At 43.6% G+C, this 22,163-nt stretch overlaps 1 protein-coding gene across 4 annotated transcripts in view; it reads left to right on the top strand.

Annotated features, from left to right (window-relative positions):
* The window catches only part of jph1a (junctophilin 1a), a 58,856-nt gene that overhangs the window by 4,540 nt on the left and 32,153 nt on the right, over positions 1–22,163 (top strand). For all 4 annotated transcript variants that reach the window (XM_084048629.1, XM_084048631.1, XM_084048632.1 and 1 more), the window contains one exon: positions 700–1,468. In XM_084048629.1, the coding sequence (XP_083904755.1) occupies positions 700–1,468 (769 nt within the window). The remainder of the gene's footprint in view (positions 1–699; positions 1,469–22,163) is intronic.

Below are 22,163 nucleotides of genomic sequence, written 5' to 3'. Positions count from 1 at the left end.
AAAATGCACAGGGCAAATGCTTTTGAGATTTTCAAGTGGGCCCTGATCCAGAAAAGGTTGGAACCACTGCTCTAGAATAGATCACAGTTTATTAAAGATACATCAATGACAAGGAGAACCCAAGACTGAACAAAGAAACATTCAGCCTGTTAATTTTACAAGATGTTAATATTGTGCAGGATCAAAGGCAGGGTAGTCATCTCTGCATGCTAAGTCTCTGTGAGCTCCTGGTTCATTGGAATTGATATTTCATTTAGATCTGTGGTCCGGTGTCTTATAATCAAATCAATAATTTCAATCAGGAACAGAATGATCTATACTCACGTAATGGCTCTGTTGCACATTATCGACCAATATTTTCCAGGAAAGGACAATTACCGTAATTGAAAAGAAGAAAACAAAACGTAAAGTATAGGCCATTTCAAGTGCTTCAGTGCTGTATAACTACTACACACCAGAGAACAAAGATCTTTTTCCATAATCCAATATTCAAGACCTGGAAAAAGGATGAAAAGTCAACATAAATTGGCATTCATGGTTGCAGTTCACAGTATGGCATGTGCTATGATTTTATTATAATTATTACAGTTTATAGATATGCATCTATAATCTATGTCATCCCAGATGGGATTATGTTTGTTTCTGATTATGTACTGTGATCCATTGATCCACATCTGCCTTTCCCCCTCCCCCTCCCAGGTACCTACCAAGGCCAGTGGATGGGCGGAATGCGACATGGCTACGGCGTGCGTCAGAGCGTACCGTACGGCATGGCCACGGTCATCCGCTCCCCGCTGCGCACCTCCCTGGCCTCGCTGCGGTCCGAGCAGAGCAACGGCAACGTGCTCCAGGACCTGTCCTGCCCCACCGACAACCCCGTCGGCGGCCGCGGCGGCTTTGTCCTCAACTTCCACTCGGACAGCGAGGCGGGCGCCGGCAAGAAGAAGGGCCTGTTCCGCCGCGGCTCGCTCTTCGGGAGCCTGCGGCAGCTGCGCAAGTCGGACTCGCGGACCTCCATCTCCAGCAAGCGCAGCTCGGCGCGCAGCGACGCCACCATGAGCCGCATCAGCTCCAGCGACGCCAACTCCACCGTGTCCCTGGGCGACGGGGAGCTGCCGGACGAGGAGATGCCCATGGAGGACCACGTGGACGCCACCACCACCGAGGCCTACATGGGCGAGTGGAAGAACGACAAGCGCAATGGATTTGGCGTGTCGGAGCGATCCAACGGGATGAAGTACGAGGGGGAGTGGCTCAACAACAAGCGCCACGGTTACGGGTGCACTGTTTTCCCCGAGGGCACCAGGGAGGAAGGGAAGTATAAGAATAATGTGCTGGTGCGTGGAATTAGGAAGCAGTTGATTCCACTGAAAAACCCCAAAACCAAAGAGAAGGTGGACCGTGCCGTGGAGGGAGCGCAGAGGGCTGCAGCCATCGCCAGGAGCAAAGTGGAAATAGCAGCTTCCAGGTAATGAGGGTGTTTATGTGCGTCTCGCTCCTAGTGTGTGTGTGTGTGTGTGTGTGTGTGTGTGTGTGTGTGTGTGTGTGTGTGTGTGTGTGTGTGTGTGTGTGTGTGTGTGTGTGTGTGTGTGTGTGTGTGTGTGTGTGTGTGTGTGTGTGTGTGTGCGTGTGTGTGTGTGAGAGAATCTTACCAAACACACCTACCATTTGTTTTCCATGTCTCAAAAACACATCAGCTTGTATCTCCCTCCTCATTGTACTGCAGTGGTTCCCAACCTTTTCTGGGTCAGGGTCCACTTGAAGATCTTGTCAGAGGGATAGAGAGTTGTCAGAGGGGTGGGGCCATGTGCATTTTCAGTTTATTTTAATATTCAACCAATTGATTGTAGTCCAGGAAGTAGCATAATCTCCCCTAATACAGTGATTTTTTTTTTTTACATTATATCCTCACGGCCCTATAGTGGTCCCCGGCCCACAGGTTGGGAATGGCTGCTCTACATGGCCAATAGTGTCAGGCATTTGACGTTGGCACTTCAAGTAGAAACTCATGCCAACCAGTCAGACAGACAGACAAAGGTGGGTCAGATAGTTAAGCATCAGGTCTGATTGAACGCACAGTCTTCTTTAAGTGGAGTCCCATGACAGTGGCTCCGACATTTGATTCATCATCCACAGTCAAGGCCTTTGTGTTGCTCTTTATTGCCTCTTGTTCCGCCTAGGAAAAGAACTCTGTTGCTATTCTCTGCCCATATTTTCGTGGAGTGGAGTCACGCATCTTGTGCGTGTGTGTGTGTGTGTGTGTGTGTGTGTGTGTGTGTGTGTGTGTGTGTGTGTGTGTGTGTGTGTGTGTGTGTGTGTGTGTGCGTGCGTGCGTGCGTGCGTGCGTGCGTGCGTGCGTGCGTGCGTGCGTGCGTGCGTGCGTGCGTGCGTGCGTGCGTGCGTGCGTGCGCGCGCGCGTGCGTGCGTTTATTACTATACTTGTGAGGGCCAACAAGAATAGTTGAATTTGAGAAATAGACATTTTGAGGACCATTTTACTGGTCCTAAGAAGATTAAGGATTTGAAAGAGTTTTAGAGTCAGATTTACAATTAGGAATAGATTGAGGTTGGAAATAGGGTAAGGATTAGGCATTTAGAGGTTAGGGGTTGGGGTTATGCGATACGTCTGATTTATTCTTAGTTGCGGGTCAGTGACACGCGCCGAAAATAGCATTGAAAATAATATCTGATATTTTTGTCTTTAGGGTTATGGTTAAAAAGAATAGAGATGGCATTCATAAGATCAGCGTTCATAAAAACGTGTTTGTGTGTGCGTGCGCACGTGTTTTGTTTTGTGTTTTATGTCCGTATGTTTGTGTGTGTATGAAATAGTACATTAGCTGTACCTGTGCTCAAGCTCAAGTGTGTCTCTCGAGTCCCCGATAATGCTACCTGTCCCTGGCGCCAAATGCTGCTCTGATGTGGCATCTGCTCTTTAACAGGTGGGGGGGAGACGTGACCTTTTAGTTTAAAGCCGCCCCCCCCCCATGGGGACGCGGTTTAGGGCACGCGCCGTCGCTTTGATGTCTTCTGGTTTCATTGCAGTGAGGGAATTTATACAGAGAAGAGTGACAGGTTGTGTACAGGCCATGAAAAAGGCTTTTGTGGAGCGATTTATCATTCCCACTTTTTTCACCTGCATATGTGCACATGCACGTGCAAGTGTGCAAGCACCTGGACACACATGGGACCACCCCACACTCTCTTTTCCACGTACACACGATGGGGGGGTGGTGAATACAATTGTAGGGGTGCAACAGTTAATCAGACTAATCGATTTAATCGTTGTGGATTTTTATTGAAAAAAATGATCGCTTTTTGGGGATATGTTTCTACTTTGACTTTTTTCCTAATTGTTTTATTAAGCAAAAATAGCCAAACTACAAGCTCACACAACTCCCTTTTCACTCTCTACGCCAAATCTCTTCAGCAAAAATAGCTGATCTGCAAGCTCACAACTGGTCACTTTGTGACCCATTGTGAGCTTGCGATCGGCCATTTTTGCCGAATGTTTGCCTGTTTTAGGCTCAATGTTTGTATTATGCCATGCCCGGAAACGGGTCAATAGGGTTCATGTGGTTCATGTGGTTAATGTAATAATAGAAGACCATATGAGCTCCATATCATAATGCCAATGGCCACTGACTGATACAGCAATAGAGAACGCTTTGTTCTGCACTTTTCATCACTGGTATAAAATTGCTATGATTATATAAAGAGGTTTAACAGGCTTTAGACTAAAACCGCAGCATAATGTTTGCTTCTTATTGGAAGAAGTAATGATATTATATGTTTGCGGGTCTGTCTGTCTGTCTGTCTGTCTGTCTGTCTGTCTGTCTGTCTGTCTGTCTGTCTGTCTGTCTGTCTATCTTAATTACAGCATGGCCAATGTGAACGAGACCATTAAGAGAGATTAAATGAATGTGACGATGTTCAGTATGTATAATGTACAAAAACAAAGAGCAGGCTTATCTCTCCTGGCTATACAGTGGTTTACGGAAGAGAATAGAACCCCCATGACATAATGCATATAGTGCTGAAACAATCCCCCAGCAAAAGCATTAGGAGCGGTACAATGTGTTTATGGCAGCAAACAAGGTCGCTGGTACTGTAGTGGCTGATCAAATTACATGCTGGTACATGCCTCTCAAAACAAGCTCTTCCAGAGTCCAGACAAGAATGAAATGACAGTTTTTGTTTTGTTTTGTTTGTTTTGTTTTTCCAAGGGCGAGGCTAATGACAGTGTCGCTTTCAGAAAAAGAACGGTTATTTTTGGTAAGAGACACCGGATGAAGTATTGAGAGTTAAGGGATGAGTGAGGATGTACAGTATTATGTACAAGCAGGATGGCAGACTGAGACGGTCGTGTGTGTGTGTGTGTGTGTGTGTGTGTGTGTGTGTGTGTGTGTGTGTGTGTGTGTGTCAGCGGATTATGCGGCTATCATTATGAGTGGCATGGCAAAAGGATGCGGCTTCCATCGATCCAATTTGAGTCACGTGACTCGCTGTCTTTGACCTAGAACGGCCGTAGTGTATCCAGACAGAATGAGGGTAGAGAGAGGAGACCGGGGAAGAGGAGTCACAGAGAGAGGGGTGGGGGGAGCGGGGTGGGGGGGGGCTGTCAAGTGCCAAGACAGTGGAGGCTTGATTGAGTTGGGTGGAGGAGGGTGTGGTGAATTTGCTGAGCCGGAGGTTTTTTTTTCCGGGAAGACTTTTAGCACATTGATGTGGTTCTCAACCAGTGGTTTATTGGCTGCTGTGTTAAGTGGTTAGATGGGTGGTCTGTGTGCATTTTCAGAGCATGTTTATATCAATCAATCAATCAATCAATTAATCAATCAATCAAACTTTTTATAAACTATTTATATAGCACATTTCATACAACATGTGCAACGCAATTCACTGAAGATAGAAGAAAAAACATTTTAAAAAGGATAATAACAAGATTTCTTTTAAAAAATGTCCACGGATTCAGAGAGCCGCAGGCTGTTCCATGCTAGGAGTAAGACCATAATGACGGCTGCTTCTCTGTGCCTTTTTGTTTGAGCATCTGGAACAGTGCCAGAGGACCTGAGAGCTCTACCAGGCCCATACCTAAAAAGTATTGCAGATAAATTGCTGGATACATTTCCATTTAGTGGTTTAAAAATCAATATAAGACCTTAAAATCAATTACCAACTAACAGGCAACCAGTGGAGGGGCTTTACATTTTTCTTTTTTGGGCAGACCAGACAGGAGAGCATTACAGTAGTCTAACCTGCTAGTGATAAAAGCATGCGTTAGCCTCTCTGTGTCGGCCTGAGAGAGAAAGAGGGAACTCTAACCATGTTTCTCTTAATGGTAAAAAGGATAGTGTGGTGATGTTCCTGGTGTGGGAACACAATCAATCGATTGTGTTCCTGCTTGGATCAATGGAACCACCGTAACATAAATTCCTAGTTATCAGTATCACTATGAAAACAACATTTTCAAGGTTTTAATGAAAAAATACCATGCTGTTTTCTTAATATTATATATACATATATACATATATCACCTTGTATCTCCATATTTCAACTTTTTGTGCTTTTTCGTAAATTAATGCCCCGCCCCCCCCTACTCTATTATCATTAAAATTGTAGTGTTTTGCCAATTATTTGGGGGGCCACTTACAATACTCTTGCGGTCCCCCAGTGGGCCCTTGGACCATAGGTTGTGAAACACTGGTGTAGATGGACAGAAATGAAAGGATGGCAGAACAAAGGAGAGGGAGTGTTTACGTCAGAGCCTTCGTCAGCCCCTTTGGGCCAGCGGAGGAGCCATCCACCCCATCAGTCTCTGGGGTGGAACAGCCAACCTCAATCTCATTCATCAGCCAATCAATAGAGGGAACAGCTTGGTGCTCAGAAGTACGCATGTGTACACACACACACACACACACACACACACACACACACACACACACACACACACACACACACACACACACACACACACACACACACACACACACACACACACACACACACACACACACACACACACACACACAGAGAGAGAGAGCTTGGCACCAAAGAGAACTGCACTTCTGAGCACTTCTCTTTGGTGCCAAGCTCTCTCTCTGTGTGTGTGTGTGTGTGTGTGTGTGTGTGTGTGTGTGTGTGTGTGTGTGTGTGTGTGTGTGTGTGTGTGTGTGTGTGTGTGTGTGTGTGTGTGTGTGTGTGTGTGTGTGTGTGTGTGTGTGTGTGTGCGCGCACGTGTGCGCCTGCGTGTGTGTGTGTGTCATTCATATTTATTTTGTTAGCCTTATCACATCCACACACATCAACTATATTATGCAACTGTCAGGGTATGAATAGTAGATTGTGTGTGCTTGCTTGTTTGAGGTAAGGAGGGGATCAGTGTGTGTTGTTTGGGCGTGTTTGTACGTCAGGGACCTAGCTGTGTAATACAGAGATAAGAGAGAGTAGAGCTGGCTGGTTGCTCCTTTCCTCACTCTGCCCTCTCATTCTACTGAAGTCTCAGCCGTGTCAGTGAGTGTGCTGCTGTTGATTCCTTGCACTACGGTTTGCCCTGCTCTAAGGATGGTAGGTACTATGGGCTGGAATCTGGCTATAGTTGCTGTTTGCTGTCAAATGACAAGACATGACCAATCATGAATATGGCATCCCTGTCCAATCTTTAGCTATGTAGTCTATAGCAGTGGTTCCCAAGCTTTTTAGCTCGAGAACCCAAAAGAGAAATTCGATGTCTCCCCGGCCCGCAGTACCCAAACTAGTGAAAATAGTCGATCTACAAGCTCACAACATGGCACGATGTGACACGTTGTGAGCTTGCAGCTTGTAGACTATAATGCAACTGTCTGCGAAATTAGGGGAACGTTTGGCAAAAATAGCAGATCTATAATACAAGCACAGCTGATCAGCTGTTTTCGCTATTGGACGTACCACAAAGTATATAGGGTTTAAGTGTTTAAGATAGGATCAACATTGGGAGGGTGTGGGGAGTATACACGTGTCTCGGTTGTCAATATATGGTGAGAGAAGTGCTAGCAGCATCAAGCTGCAGTCAATTGCGATGTATTGACTTCCACTGCAGTCAATACAGTGCATTTATATTTACTCATTTAGCTAACACTTTTACCCAAGGACACTTGTAAGAACAGGTTGGGGTTCAGTGTCCTTTTCACCCTCTCCTCAACAGAATGTGTTGATGAACATAGTTCTGCCAGATTAAACCCTATTACCCAGTAGTACTGTATCTATTCCCTTCCAAGTATTACAGTATATACAATGAGGTCAGGCTCCTTAAAGCCACTCTATTAGGCTGCTATTCTCTAACAACAGCATGTGCCGCTTGGCTTGCCTAGGACAAAATATTGCTGATTATGTCATTGGTAGTCAGTGTACAGTACATACACAAAGACACACATGCGCGCACACACACGTCTCTTTTCCAGGTGCTGAATCTTAAAAACGTGTGTGTGTGTGTGTGTGTGTGTAGTTCAAAAGTAAGTGCTCGGTAAGTGCTTCCATTAATTCTACATCTTTATTCCAATTCAATTCAATGACGCAGACATTTATGACATGGGAAGGGTTCTTTGTCTGGTGTGTTATGTGTGTCTTTTCCACATTGCCACAGTTTGAAAATGACTTGTGGAAGCACCTATTGAAAAATCCTTAAAAAAGTTAATAAATGTGTAGAAAGAAATGTTATTATGCTAACATGGTACCATAGTATTGGAAGCGGTTCTCCGCTATCTAGTTACCAACAAGTGTGGATCAACATGCTGGTTGGTGACAGGCTGTACTGGGCACTGAGTGATCTCTAGGTGAGTAAATATTAGCATGTGTACATAATATATCGGCACATACACTCCCTTACACACGCACGCACACACGCACGCACACACCCACGAACGCACGCACGCATGCATGCACACACAAAGGAGAAGGTGAGTGAGACAGATTGACAATAGCACTTTTCTTATCATGCCAAAACCAACTGATTTATAGTTCCCTTTCTCTCCATCCATCCATCCATCCATCTCATCCATCCACACATCAGAAACACACTACATCCATCCATCCCCTCCCACCCATAACCCATGGATCCATGAAATCTTATATTGCATTAAACCTGAGAGAATAAAGTTCTCCCGGCTTTGGCGGGTCCTTGAAGTCTTTTCACAAAACATGGCAACCATTATTGGACCATAATGGCACCCTTATTGTTGCAGAAGAAGAGCTCAATAATTAACATTGCGTAGAGTCCCCGCCCCCCCGGCCCCCCCCCCCTGTTTTTCCTCCCCCTCTTCCTTTTCCTGGGTTGAATGAGAGAGTGTGTGATATTTGTCCCATTTGATCTCTTTGATGTCTTTTGGGCTAAGATTGTTTCTTCTTTTCTTGTCCTCTGTTTTTTCTTAACTTGTTGTTTGTGTTAGAACATTGCAGACCGCTTTGTTGTATTAGTTACTTGTGATTAATTGTCTGCTTAAAAAAAAAAAAACAGCACACAGCACACACACACACACGCACGTACGTGCAGTGAGAGTGCGTGTGGTGTGTGCCATCCTGGTGGCGTGTGTCAGCAGGGACAGACTAAATAAGGTAAGGCTGCAGGAGACTTATCAGCACCAGCCAGGAATATATACCCACACCACTGATACGGTCCCCCGCCATCTCTCTGCTACTATCACAGCTCGCGCGCGCGCGTGTGTGTGTGTGTGTGTGTGTGTGTGTGTGTGTGTGTGTGTGTGTGTGTGCGCGTGCGCGCGCACATGCTTGTATTACTATACTTCTGAGGAGCAAATGTGAGGCATTGATAGGTTAGGTTTATGGGTTGGGGTTAGAATTATGCCCGATGTATGCTTATATTCCCGACCTGTGTCGCACACTGAAAATAGCAGATCTACAGTATAAGCTCACAACTCAAAAATAGCACCATTTTATTTATCGCTGTCCTAAGATGTTGATGTCCTCTCAAGTATTGTAATACAAACGTGTGTGTGTGTGTGTGTGTGTGTGTGTGTGTGTGTGTGTGTGTGTGTGTGTGTGTGTGTGTGTGTGTGTGTGTGTGTGTGTGTGTGTGTGTGTGTGTGTGTGTGTGTGTGTGTGTAAGCAGCTGAGACAGGTATGTGTGTGAGAGATGAGACAGGACCTCAGTGTACTCTTACTGTCTCACTATCATCTGGCTGCAGAGCAGAGAAGCTGTAACTGTGTGTGTGTGTGTGTGTGTGTGTGTGTGTGTGTGCTCGCACACGTGCGTGTACTTTCATGACTATATTACTAACGAATTTGAGAATTCCTGGTCCTCACATAATGTCTGACTTCTACTTTGTTACATGCCAGTGTCGTCGTGCACCGAAAATAGCCGATCTACAAGCTCACAGCGTGTAGATCGGCTTTAGGGTTGGAGCAAAATTTGTAAAAATGGCAATCATAAAATTACCGTCCTAAAATGTCCTTACAAGTATAGTAATACAAAGGTATAGGGTGTGATTTTGTGTGTTCTGCAGAGTGTTTGTTTATCACCTGCTTTAGCCACTGCAGCCCCCCCCCTTCTCCTTTTCTGGAAAGTGTTCTTCTAGACCCCCCCCCCCTTCAGCATTGGAATAAAATTATCCCAGCATCCCTCAATACATCATCTAGGATTCCCGAGTCGTAATCTATCTCGCCGGTTCATCTAGGTCACGATGTCTTTGGGCTCCAAATAGAGAGGTGTTTGGGTGCATTGGTTGTTGATGTCGTCCCGGTGCTGGTGTCTAATGGTTGGGCTCTGGGTTTCGGCACGGTTTCTTTTTGGTGCGAAGCTCTGGTCACGCTGGGGAGGGACTGGGGGACCGTCCATGAGAGCCACATACTTTGGTTGTAAAGTGTGTTCACTTTTTGGACGAGGCTGATTTACAGTAGCGGACGGATGACGCATGAAATCGTGCCGTGGCTCCTGTGTGTGTGTGTGTGTGTGTGTGTGTGTGTGTGTGTGTGTGTGTGTATGTGTATGTGTGTTGGCATGCACTTGGCATCACGAGTCAGAGTTGGCTCCCGGACTCTCCTGCCATATTTTATATTTATCTCCTGTGCGTCTCCGATCCCAGCTCCTCTCTCTCTCTCTCTCTCTCTCTCTCTCTCTCTCTCTCTCTCTCTCTCTCTCTCTCTCTCTCTCTCTCTCTCTCTCTCTCTCTCTCTCTCTCTCTCTCTCTCTCTCTCTCTCTCTCTCTCTCTCACTCTCTCAGATATAGAGACTTACAGTAGTGACATGTGCCTCCCATATCCATATCGCTAGATCTTAATGGTTGGGCTGATTCCACAATTAACACGCAGGGGAACTATTAATAATTAAGCATGCAACGGCACGTGTATCAAAGGCAGGCTTATAGTATCATATCATGCTTGTGTGTTCAAATGAGCTCAAAAGTAATTTAGTAATCTAATCACATGACGTCGTTTGATTATTAGTCATAAGTCTAAAGCCTAAATTATGCTCCAGAATGGCTAAGAATAGCGGACCTACAAGCTCACAACGTGTGGTGGAAGATGCGACACGTTGTGAGCTTGTAGGTCCGCTATTCTTGGCGCGCGACACCGTCACGTCACCAGCTATGCAGTGTTTTTGGTTGAATGATCGCACTACCACTGTGACACTTAGCCACTCAAACCCTGTAAACTTAGTTGTACGTAGAAGGGTGAAAATAGCTGACCTGCAAGCTTACAAGTCACAACATGAACCTGTGAGTGCGAAGCGACGCGTCTTGAGCTTGTAGATCTGCTACTTATGCTGCTTTTAAATTAGAATGCGGAAATGTAACAGTTTTGAACAGTTTCTTCCCGACAGAGATGATATCTTCATATAATTGGTTCTCACTAATGCTCATTTTAAGATGCCACAATTTTCATCTACTCACACTATGGACAGTTCATAAACCTGCCTACCAGTGACATCATCGATGGGGATTTCAAGCTAATAGAAACTGCTGAAACCGAATCCATTGTTCTTGCATTAATACAAAAAAATAATGATTACCAAACCTGTCTACCGATGATGTCATTGGTAGGCACGTTTCTGAACTGTCCACAGCCCTCCTCTGAGACACAGAGTGAGTGGACAGAAATGGTGCCATCTTATAATGAGCATTAGTGAGGAACGCTGATGTAAATATAGGTGGACAATGGGTGAAGTGCTCCTTTAACAAAGGTTATCTTATCGACATGGGAAGACAGGAAATGGGGGAGGGAAAAAAACGAGATAAAGCGAGAGAGTGAGTGAGATGATGATGAGTCAGAAGTGAAAGGAACAGGATTCTTCTACTTCTCGGGAGAACAAGGAGCGTGGGCTGTTTTCTTTCTCATTCTATGACAGCTGTTGCAGCCTTTTCTGTGGTTCAAGGATGGAGAGAGAGAGAGATGTTGCAGGGAAGAACAGGTGGCAGGGTTCAGACCATGATGGCTTCCTATACTGCTGATGCTACACACAGGGGTACCGCTACGCCATCGGTTCTCAACATTTTCAGGCCGCGACCCCCCAAAACAATCATATTTGAATTGTGGACCCCCGCACTCTGATAAGCACTTGGAATGTAGGAGTTTAGGCGCTTTACTCGGTTCCGCAAATGCAAAAATTGTGAAAATAGCCGATGTGCAAGCTCATGTGAGCTTGTAGATCGGCTATTTTCATTTTTCATTTTGTTGATTACTTTTGATTTGTAGTTTTTCTTGTCTTTCTATCTTTTATTTTTAGGTATTATATTAAAAAGGTCTTAAATTGTCACTTCACTGTCATTTGGGACCCCCCCCCACAAATCCTTGACATGAAAAAGTTTGAGAACCACTGATATTACAGCAACATACGGTTTTCAGAAAACTGTTAGGATTTAGAAGACATTTGTAGAAGCGTTCCCGGATTTAATGGGTTAACCCGGGTGTCAGTTTAGTAGTCTCTCAGAGAGAAACAATTTCTTCTCACCAAGCCCAAAACAAGGGAGCTTTGCGTTATGATGGAGTGATGGAGGCAGCAAAACAGGCGCCTAATAACGACAGCACTGGGAGCAGTTGTTGTGCAGGAACAAACCAACCGTGAGACTCACTGACTGCTAGTACTGCATGCATTGCACTGCAAGTGTAATGATGTTTTTGCTCCCGACCATGCCTATGGGCAGAAAGAAACACACCCTGTGGGAGATGGTTGTCTGTAACACAGTGTGTTCTCAAACTTGTTTTCATGACAAGGACCCCCAACTTAATGTATATTTGGCCGCGGACCCCCATTTGAAAATATTTTGTGACAGGGAATAGGGTTGGGTACCGAAATACGGTTCCGGTACGGAACCGATAAAGAAATTGTCGGTACCGGGTACCCAAACAAAATATGTAATTTCGGTTCTGCATATCGGTTCCTAGATGCGCTAAAAGCCGTTCAAACAAAGGCGTTAGAAGTCCTACACAAACAGCACAATCTGAGCAAAAATCACAAATCCGGTAAAACACCTATGTATGGAGAAGTATAGATCAGTAGCGTCTCTCCGTATGGAAGAGTAGACACTGCTGCTTCTCTACGGGCGCACTCAGCCCAGCCTCATTCCTCCCCGCATCGCCCCCCCCCCTCCCCTCACTCACCACCATCTGAACTGAAGTAGTAAGGGAAGGAATAGCCTGCCCTGAAAACTTTGTAACCAAGATTTGCTGTTGTCAACTTGAAAACTAGAATCCACATGTCAGAGGGTGTAACGTTAGTTGGAAAACCAGCGCTGGTTAAGAACTCGCGCAGGGCTAAATAATTAACACCAGCTGTGAACGCTTCTGTTTGATTGTGTGTGTGTGTGTGTGTGTGTGTGTGTGTGTGTGTGTGTGTGTGTGTGTGTGTGTGTGTGTGTGTGTGTGTGTGTGTGTGTGTGTGAAACTGAAAGTGACTTCTTCAAAAGGAAGGAATGGCAGACCTAATATTATTAATGCATTTTGGCTGTGTGTGCAATAATGCAATTGCAGACATTATAATGCCTTTTGGTAGGCTATTCAATATTTGTTTTAATTTCTTGAATATGGCAGGGTAATGTTTTGAGGCATATTGTATTTTATTACTATACAATAGTAAATCAATAATTCTACACAATAAATAAATGTTTTAAATAACTGATCTCAATATGGACCCATTATAGTTATGATAAGTTTTGCCATAATCATGTAGCTCTACAACAGAGGTACAGCCATGACAGCAATGGTACAAAAAACTTTTTAAAAAATGTATATATATATTTTTTTAATGAATAATTTCCGGCTATTCGGTTTCGGCCAAGTGTTTCCTGTATTTGGTATTCGTTTCGACCAAGAATTTTCCATTCGGTGCATCTCTATTAAATAAACATTTGACCTCTTATTTTTTTACCATTTTGGAACCGAAATATGGAACCGATAGGAACCGGATCCGATAAGCAGAACCGGAACCGGAACCGGACTCGTAAAAATCCTAACGATACCCATCCCTAACAGGGAACCCCATACAAGATTTGCGTTGTTAAAATGTTTCAAAAACTTTTTTTGTTTTGTTTTGAAAATAGCCTACATGTAGGCCTATGTATATAGAGTTAAAGTGGTTGAACTGATTTTGAGGCTATATTAACTTAGTTGGGGACCCCCGAGAATCCCCTCAGGGACCCCTGGTGGGTCCTTGAGAATCACGGTACCCCACTTTGAGAACCACTGGTGTGTAATATGTGTGTGTGAACCACTGCTGGTTGATGGATGGAGGGAGGGAGGGAGGGAGAGACTCGGGAGGTGGTTTCGGCTCGGGATCGTGTTTCACCGACATGCCATGACTCCAGCTACTGTTGTAGTGTGACTCACAATCTCTCCGGGAATGGTACCTATTCCTGCATGCTCCTGTGAGAAGTGCTGCCGGGGTGCGTCATTATGCCAGGTGGTCGGGTTTTATTTTAATTTAAAGGGGACATTGCAGTCACAGCAGAGCCCCAGGGCCCTATAGACATTAATAGATATATTAATTTCCTGCACAATGTACACCGCTAACCTCCACTTCCGGGGAGAATTTTACTGTAGCTACAAACTACAAACAGCTACAAACACTTAATTATTTATTTCTATATTTTATATTTTATTTACATTTATTTTATGAACGGGGTGGGAGGGGGCAATACATATAATATATATTTATTTATTTTTCATTTAAGGCCTAATATTTCTACAATTGCAACCAATTACTATAAAACTGTGCGGATAACCAGTCATTTTGGGCATGAACATGAAGGATACATTTAGGTTGGATAATGATGTCCTGTGCATGTTCAAATCATGTACTGTATACTTTATACTACTACTACACGCACGCACACGCACACGCACGCGCGCGCGCACACACACACACACACACACACACACACACACACACACACACACACACACACACACACACACACACACACACACACACACACACACACACACACATACACTGCAAGAGGCAAGGAGCAGAGCATCACACGATCCATTTAATAATGCAGAGCGGTGGTCTTGTAGGATGCAGGTCGAGAAAATACATCCACACATCAGGTAGACATGTACAGAAGACAAGAAGCTACTAAAACACAGATGCATGCTTGTTTGTGTGGAGCAGATACATGCGCTGGCGTGCATGCGTGCGTGCGCATGCGTCTCCCGTCCACCAGAGGTTTGGTTGCATCATCATGTGAAATCCCCTGGTGGCTTCGCCTAACATTTTATAACCGTCTAGACACACTCTAGTCTTTAGAGAACTGGACTTATTTACACCTGTACTTTCTCCACTTTTTTCTACTGAGCTTGTAGATCTGCTTTTTTTGGTGATCTCCGCAGAAATGAATATGGACGCTGGGATTGATGTGGTTAAAAAATGTAATACATTTTATGTATAACGCACTTTACATTTACAAGAAATCTTAAAGTGCTTAATGCCATAAAAGGTTTTTAAAAAAACACGTCCACGACATCTCCAGAGACAGGGCCAGGCCACAGGGTCTCTTCTACTCAGCTCTGTCCCCAGTGGCGTCACACCCAACCACAGGCTAATCTTACAGCTGCAGTCTTGGGATTACTAATGACAAGAGGGATATTTCTGTTTTTAGTTCTGTTGTATTTTTTTTACTGTATTTCCTTTTTTTTTAAGACATTAATATGTTTGAGAACTACAGTACATGGCGTACGTTAAGCTGTATGAGCAGGTGTAACTTTTGAATCTGCGTTCTGTTGTAGATTAATGAAGTTCCACACCACTTCTCTCTTTGTTGACAGTTTATTCTGGTAAGAATACACACAAGACCCTGGTCAGTCACTTCTTTTGGTGTGACACATCCAAGCCCCAGCACATCTTGGGCATATCGCATTTAGACTGGCACCGCTCTAACATGGACACCGGTGTTAATCAATGAGGTGCCGCCAACTACCCAATAAGAAATGCCCTTACTTAAGGAGCAATTGGAACCCACTAAACTCTGTTACACAGGCAGTTACCTGAGCCGTTCCAGACGTGCCAGCGCTGCTTTCAATAAACCATTGAGTCCTTAAAATAGTATCCATAGCATGTGGTTTAACTGTGGCTGTAAATAGATGCACATGGACAGTGAAAAAAAATGAAAAGAGAAATGCTGTGGTTGGTTGGTTCTAGATTGTGTTCCCCCACACAGCATGTTTTTTAATATAGTCAGTGAAAATAGATCTCAACAACATCTTACAGTATGTCTTGTACTGTACCATTGACGGTGGGTTGATACGAGTTGTGGAAAGTAACCAAGTACATTTACTCAAATACTGTTCTTTTAATTTACATGGGCATTTCCATTTTTTTATATTTTACACTTCTACTCAACTACATCTCAGTGACAAATATTGTACTTTTTACTCCAATACAATTATTTGGGAGATTTAGTTACTAGTTATACGCAGATTTAGATTGGTATTACCAAAACATGCATTAACCATCTCTCCAAGCTCACAATGAGAGCTTGTAGATTAGCTATTTTCCAGACACGTTGTGAAAAATGGGAATGCTTGCTTTTACTTTGTTACTGTAAGTGTATTTTGATGCCAATACTTTTGCACTATTACTCAAGTGCAATTTTGAATACAGGCCAAGTATTTGTACATTGAGGTATGGCTACTTTTACTTAAAGGGGAAATCCACCCATTTTCAATATTTAACTATGTCATTAATATAGCATAAAGGAGTTGTGTGGAAATAAGAAAAAAGTTCCCCCCTTTCTGTGTTGCCTTGAACTGGAGGATTGATTGTGGGTTTAACATTGCAAATTACAACATGATGACTCATCAATATTGAAAATGGGTGGATTTCCCCTTTAAGAGTCATCAGAGTGCTACTTCACCACTGGTTAATATATCGTTACTGCTCTTATCTCCACACTTTAACTTTTTATGGGGTTTTGTCTCGTAAATTAATGCCCTACTTCATCATACCACAGTGTCACGCAAAAGTATCACAAAGGGCAGATCTACAAGCATAAAACGCATCACGTTCGAATCCTGAAAAGTAACCGTTTTGGACATATGAGGTTTCCACCCGACAGCAACGATATTTCTAACGTTAATGGACATTAAAGGGAGTGATTGAATTGCTCAAAGTGCTCAAATAACCTTGCGTGTTCAGTACAGTAAGAATCAACTGAAGGTCATTATCACTGTAATTCCTGTCTGTCTGAAGCTGATCTCATAACACTGTGTGCATGTGCTTGTGGGCGTGCGTGCATGTGTGTATTGGTATTACTATACTTGTCTTATGAGTGCCAAATGTCCTCAGAGGTATAGTAGAATTTGGCAAATAGACTTGTGAGAAATGGTTGTTTTATGATAAAATAAATTCTTCTAGATTTATTATATGATTTCTATTATACATAGCTGCGCGCCGATGTCGAGCACCAAAAATAGGCAATCTACAAGCTCACAACGTGTTGTGAACTTGTAGATCTCCTATTTTTGGCTTTTGGGTAAAAAATCGCCTAATGTGTGTGTGTGTGTGTGTGTGTGTGTGTGTGTTGTCTTTAACCTCTGGATGCCAACATGCCCCTGAGATAAATCTGTTCAAGGTTGCTGATTGGCTAGCTAGGCTGCTTTCGCCGCAGATGTTCGGCGAATGGATTATGGCATTATCACTTTTTTCTCTGTTGGGTTCATTGTGTCATTATTAATACACCATGTGAGGTTCCAGGCAGGCAATTAGAGCATCGGGCTGTAATCACATACATAATTGATTTTCATTAGGATTTGGTAGGGGGAAAAATGGTTATATCCAGGACTGAGAGGAACTAAGTTCCTCTTAGTTTTTGAGACCACCGCCCCCATAATCAATGGAATATTCTCTGTGACCTCCGTCCTCACAGAGATCGGCTCATTACACGCACAGGGGTGTCATAGTATAGGGGGGGAAAAATGTCCGGTCGCGACCCTGAAAAACAGCAGAAAAACAACAGAAAGCCGAGAAAAATAGACTTTTATAAATCCTTTAACATGAAAGGTGCCTAGATTTATTTTGTTGTGATCACGTGATTTCTGGGTGTACTCTTCTTCTGTGGTGCTTGGATCATTCACAGGCTGCATCATCAGCCTTACAGAATATTATTGTTTAGAATGTCCTTTCCTTTCAAGTAATGGTCTCAGCTCCTATAGCCTCTATAACAGTGGTTCCCAAACTTTTTATCCCCAGACCCAAAAGAGAAATTAGACGAAAAAACTCTATAGCCATCTCTTTGATAATCCTCTGGATCATGCTGCTGCTGTGACGCACAGCCTCCAGTGATGGGAAGTATATTTAGTTGTTCAATAAGAACGACAGATTTGTTTAACTCCAGCGTATCTTTTCAGACCTGCTGATGTAACATCAGATTACTTTCACATTTCGAGGCATCTTGTTGACATATGTTCCTCCGGATTTAATGATTGATAGGCAAGCACACAGAGTTAGATGGATAAATAGATTAGGTAGTAGATTAGACATCGTTTAGATTGAATGAATCCAGAGGAACAGATGTCAACAAGACGCGCAAAATGCGGAAGTCATCTATTGTTAATTATGTCTCCATTATGACCACATATATTCTAAAAGCATGGGAAACATTTTTTTTAAATTTCATGACGTCTTTAAATTAGCATTTTAATGTAGTATAGAGCACAGGGATGCTGCAGCCCGAAATGAAGTGTACTTCTACCATTGTATTGAAAAGGAAATGGATGGTTTTGTGACCATATAGACCATTGTGTGTGTGTGTGTGGGTGGGTGTGTGTGTGTGTGTGTGTGTGTGTGTGTGTGTGTGTGTGTGTGAGTGTGAGTGAGACAGAGGGAGGGAGTACGGGCCGTAATTAGCGCTCTTGGTTGAGCTGCAGTAGTTGCCAGGAGATGTGATGTGACCTTTTCCTCACAGGTTCAGTGGTGGATGTTGAGCCTCGTAGTCAAATGAGACACGTGTGTGTTTTGTTAACTTATCTGTCCATTGCCATTATTTCAGACAAGAAAAAAATATTTAAAAAAACGTATTCTCATATTGTCTCATATTGAAACCTTGTACGATATCACAATTTTTCTGGAGCCAATGCACTGTAGTTATTATTTAGTCACTTGTTAGTGCTTATATTGTTAAAATCTTCATAAAATGAACACTCTGGTACCATGAAGTAGGGCATTCGTTTGCGAAAAAAAACATAAAAAGCTGACATAATAATATATAATTTGGTCCCCACTCCTTGGGGTGTTTTTGTCACTGTATATTTGCATCTTCTGCATTTTACCCATCCTAGCAGGGAGCAGCCGTTGGTTGTAGCGCTCAGGGAGCAGTTAGGGGTTAAGTGTCTTGCTCAGTTTGACACTTCGACACATTGCTGAGGCCTGGAATTGAACCAGGGACCGCTGCCTTCCCAGGCGGGCTCTCGTATAACCCATTGGTTCTTTGCTCTATTTTATGGTCACGGTTACAGAGATTCTTGTCCACATTTTGACAATTTAATTTGGTTTACCATGCTGCAGTGTCATGTTTTTGTTCCAAGTGTTTGAGTGCACTCATGCAGGCATGTGGGCAGTTGTGCAAAGGTCACACCACCTCCACCTCCACCACAGTGTCACCTGCGTTTGTGTGTGTGTGTGTGTGTGTGTGTGTGTCCGTGTGTGTGTCCGTGTGTGTGTCTGTGTGTTTGTCCGTGTGTGTGTCCGTGTGTGTGTGTGTCCGTGTGTGTGTCCGTGTGTGTGTCCGTGTGTGTGTGTGTGTGTGTGTGTGTGTGTGTGTGTGTGTGTGTGTGTCCGTCTGTGTGTGTGTGTGTGTGTGTGTGTGTGTGTGTGTGTGTGTGTGTGCGGGTGCGTGTGCGTCTGCGTGTGCGTGTGTGTGTGTGTTTGGTAAATAATACAGGGCACATGCCTTATTGGACTGCTTGCTGAAGTGTCATAGATGGTTAGCGTGGTTACCATGGTTACAGCCCCCATGGCCTTCCTAGCAGAGAGAGGCACAGTGTTAGCTTTAATGTCATGTTTATACGACCTGGAGAGGATTGTGCACAGCATGTGGGAAACCAGCATTTACTGTCGCCTTAAGGTCCGTACACACTGGGAGGGCTTATTTTGTGCAATTAATAATACGCCTTCATTTAAACTGTGCTTTGTGTTTGTGTTATGAGCAGTGGTGTAGTAAGTAACTGAGTACATTTACTCAAGTACTGTATTAATAAAGGTAATTTTACTTCCTTCAGTATTTCCAATTTTCAATACTTTTACTTGTACTCCACTACATCTCAGGGGCAAATATTGTACTTTTTACTCCACTACAAGTATTTGACAACTTTATTTACTAGTTACTTTGCTGAACCACCGCTTTTGTAAATATAGCAGACGTGAAGTCCATATACCAGCTTTTGACATAAAACCGGTTCCAGAAACGGTTCCAAATGTGATGCAACCGATTCCGGTTCCTCAATGCTGGATCCTGTTCCTCCGGTTCCGTATCCCAACCTTAGTGGTTAAAGTCCAAAATGTGAGTCCCTCTTCGACCTGTGTGTTCACTCAGAAGTATCAAAACATCAAGTCACTGTACAGCGTGTCGTGTTTTTAACACAAACTGTGGCTCCTGCTTCTACTCATTGATTCCCAGAATTCCCTGCAGGCCTCATTATGTGAAGTGTTAACACTACTAATAATGGTTGTGTGTGTGTGTGTGTGTGTGTGTGTGTGTGTGTGTGTGTGTGTGTGTGTGTGTGTGTGTGTGTGTGTGTGTGTGTGTGTGTGTGTGTGTGTGTGTGTGTGTGTGTGTGTGTGTGTGTGTGTGTGTGTGTGTGTGTGTGTGTGTGTGTGTGTGCGTGCGTGCGTGCGTGCGTGCGTGCGTGCGTGCACGTGTTTGTGTGTACTTGTATTACTACATTTGTGAGGGAGAAATGTCACAGTCACGCGCCGATGTCAATCACCCAAAATATCTGATCTACAAGTAAATGGTGCATTTTAATAGAGCTTTTATCCAAAGCACTTTACAATGTGCATTACATTCACCCATTCACACACACGTTCACACACCAATGGAGGAGGAAACCATATGCACCATGCTGCAAGGCACCAACCTGCTCCCCGGGAGCAGTTGGGGGTTCAGTGCATTGCTCAAAGACAGTAACTCAGGGGGAGCCTTCTGGATCAAACTGGGAACCTTTCGTTTCCCAAGCGGACGCTCTCTACCGTCTGATCCACTGCCGCCCCATGGAGTGAGCTCAAGCTCATAACGCCTCGCGCTATGACTTGTTGTGTGAGCTTGTAGATCTGCTATTTTCAGCTTTTGCGTTTGTGTAAAAAAATATCTGAATGTCTGAATTTTGAATGACTCATGCACACATACACACTGCAGTGTGATGTCCTAACTTTTAGGACCTAAAGGTTAGGACATTCAAATTAGGTTTGGACCGATATATTGGTTTGCTGTTATACTGTTATACTCGACATTGGCCCTTTTTTAGAAATGAAAATCCTTTTAATTCACGGAGCGCATACCATTAACCCATTAAGACCGGGGAAAGCATTTGTGTCATTTTTTGATTTCTTTGGTTAAATACTGTAGCAGATCTACAAGCTCAGACAGCGCACAAGTGCCGTGCTTGTCTTGAGCAATTACATAATGCATAAATAGGAGGGATGGGTCATAGTGTTAATATTCTTTGTGACTCATCGACAAGAGTATAATTGTTGGATTTATTTGGTATTTTTTATTTAATTTGGTATTTTCGTTTATTATTTGGCTGTTGAAAAAGCAAAAGAAAGCAGGTAATCTTTTTCTTTTGATAATGTGGGTTAAATGAGTTGAGGTATACTTTTCCTCTCCACTGCAGCCTTGGTAGTGTTCCTAGCTGCAGTGGCAGCTGCATCCATGTCTCACCGGGTTGTGTTGTGTTGACACAAAGAGTAACATAGCACAGGTCTGAATCACTGCCACAGGCCTCCGCCACAACCAGAGGGATCAACTCAGCAAGGTATTCTGTGTCACTCTCTCAACAGGGCCATTATCACTCGTATATCGTTGCTGCATGTCGGGGTGGAAACCTTGGAAGTGCAAAACCGTTGCTTTTTTTTAAATTATTTTGATTTCAAATAGTGAAAATAGCCGATCACTCTTCATATTTCTTAAGGAAAATATCAGGAATATAGGAATAAATAGGAAAGTGTGTGACTAGTGACCACCCCCCTCCCACTCACTACCCCGGACCCCTTACACTTGGCTTCATCCCTGTGTGAGCCAGCCTCATGCAGTCAGTCAGTCAATCAGTCAGTCAGTCAGTGGAGGTGATCTCAGGTGAATGTTGGTGGACGAAACTTTTTTCCAATACTTTCAAGATTAGAAATAAAGAAATCAAAAATAGCAGATGTTACTGCCAGCTTGTATCAGCTATTTTTTTATATCTGCTATTTAAAAAAAAAAATAACAGCAGATATATGTCAAGGACCCCCAAATTGATATGCATTTGGCCGCGATAATATTCTGGTCAAGAATATTAATAAAGTGGTTAAAATTATTGTGATGCTATGCTATATTACCTAATTTTTAACCCCCTGCCCCCCCCCCCCCCAAGGACCCCTGGGGGTCTTTGAGAACCACTTCATGCAACACCTAATACACATATTTGACATAACACAGAGAAGAAAACAGTCCCTTTGTTCAGAGTGGTCAGATTACAGG

Source organism: Gymnoscopelus microlampas (assembly GCF_963454915.1).
Source record: "Gymnoscopelus microlampas genome assembly, chromosome: 22".
NCBI lineage: Eukaryota > Metazoa > Chordata > Actinopteri > Myctophiformes > Myctophidae > Gymnoscopelus > Gymnoscopelus microlampas.
This window is presented reverse-complemented; position numbering and strand designations above follow the sequence as displayed.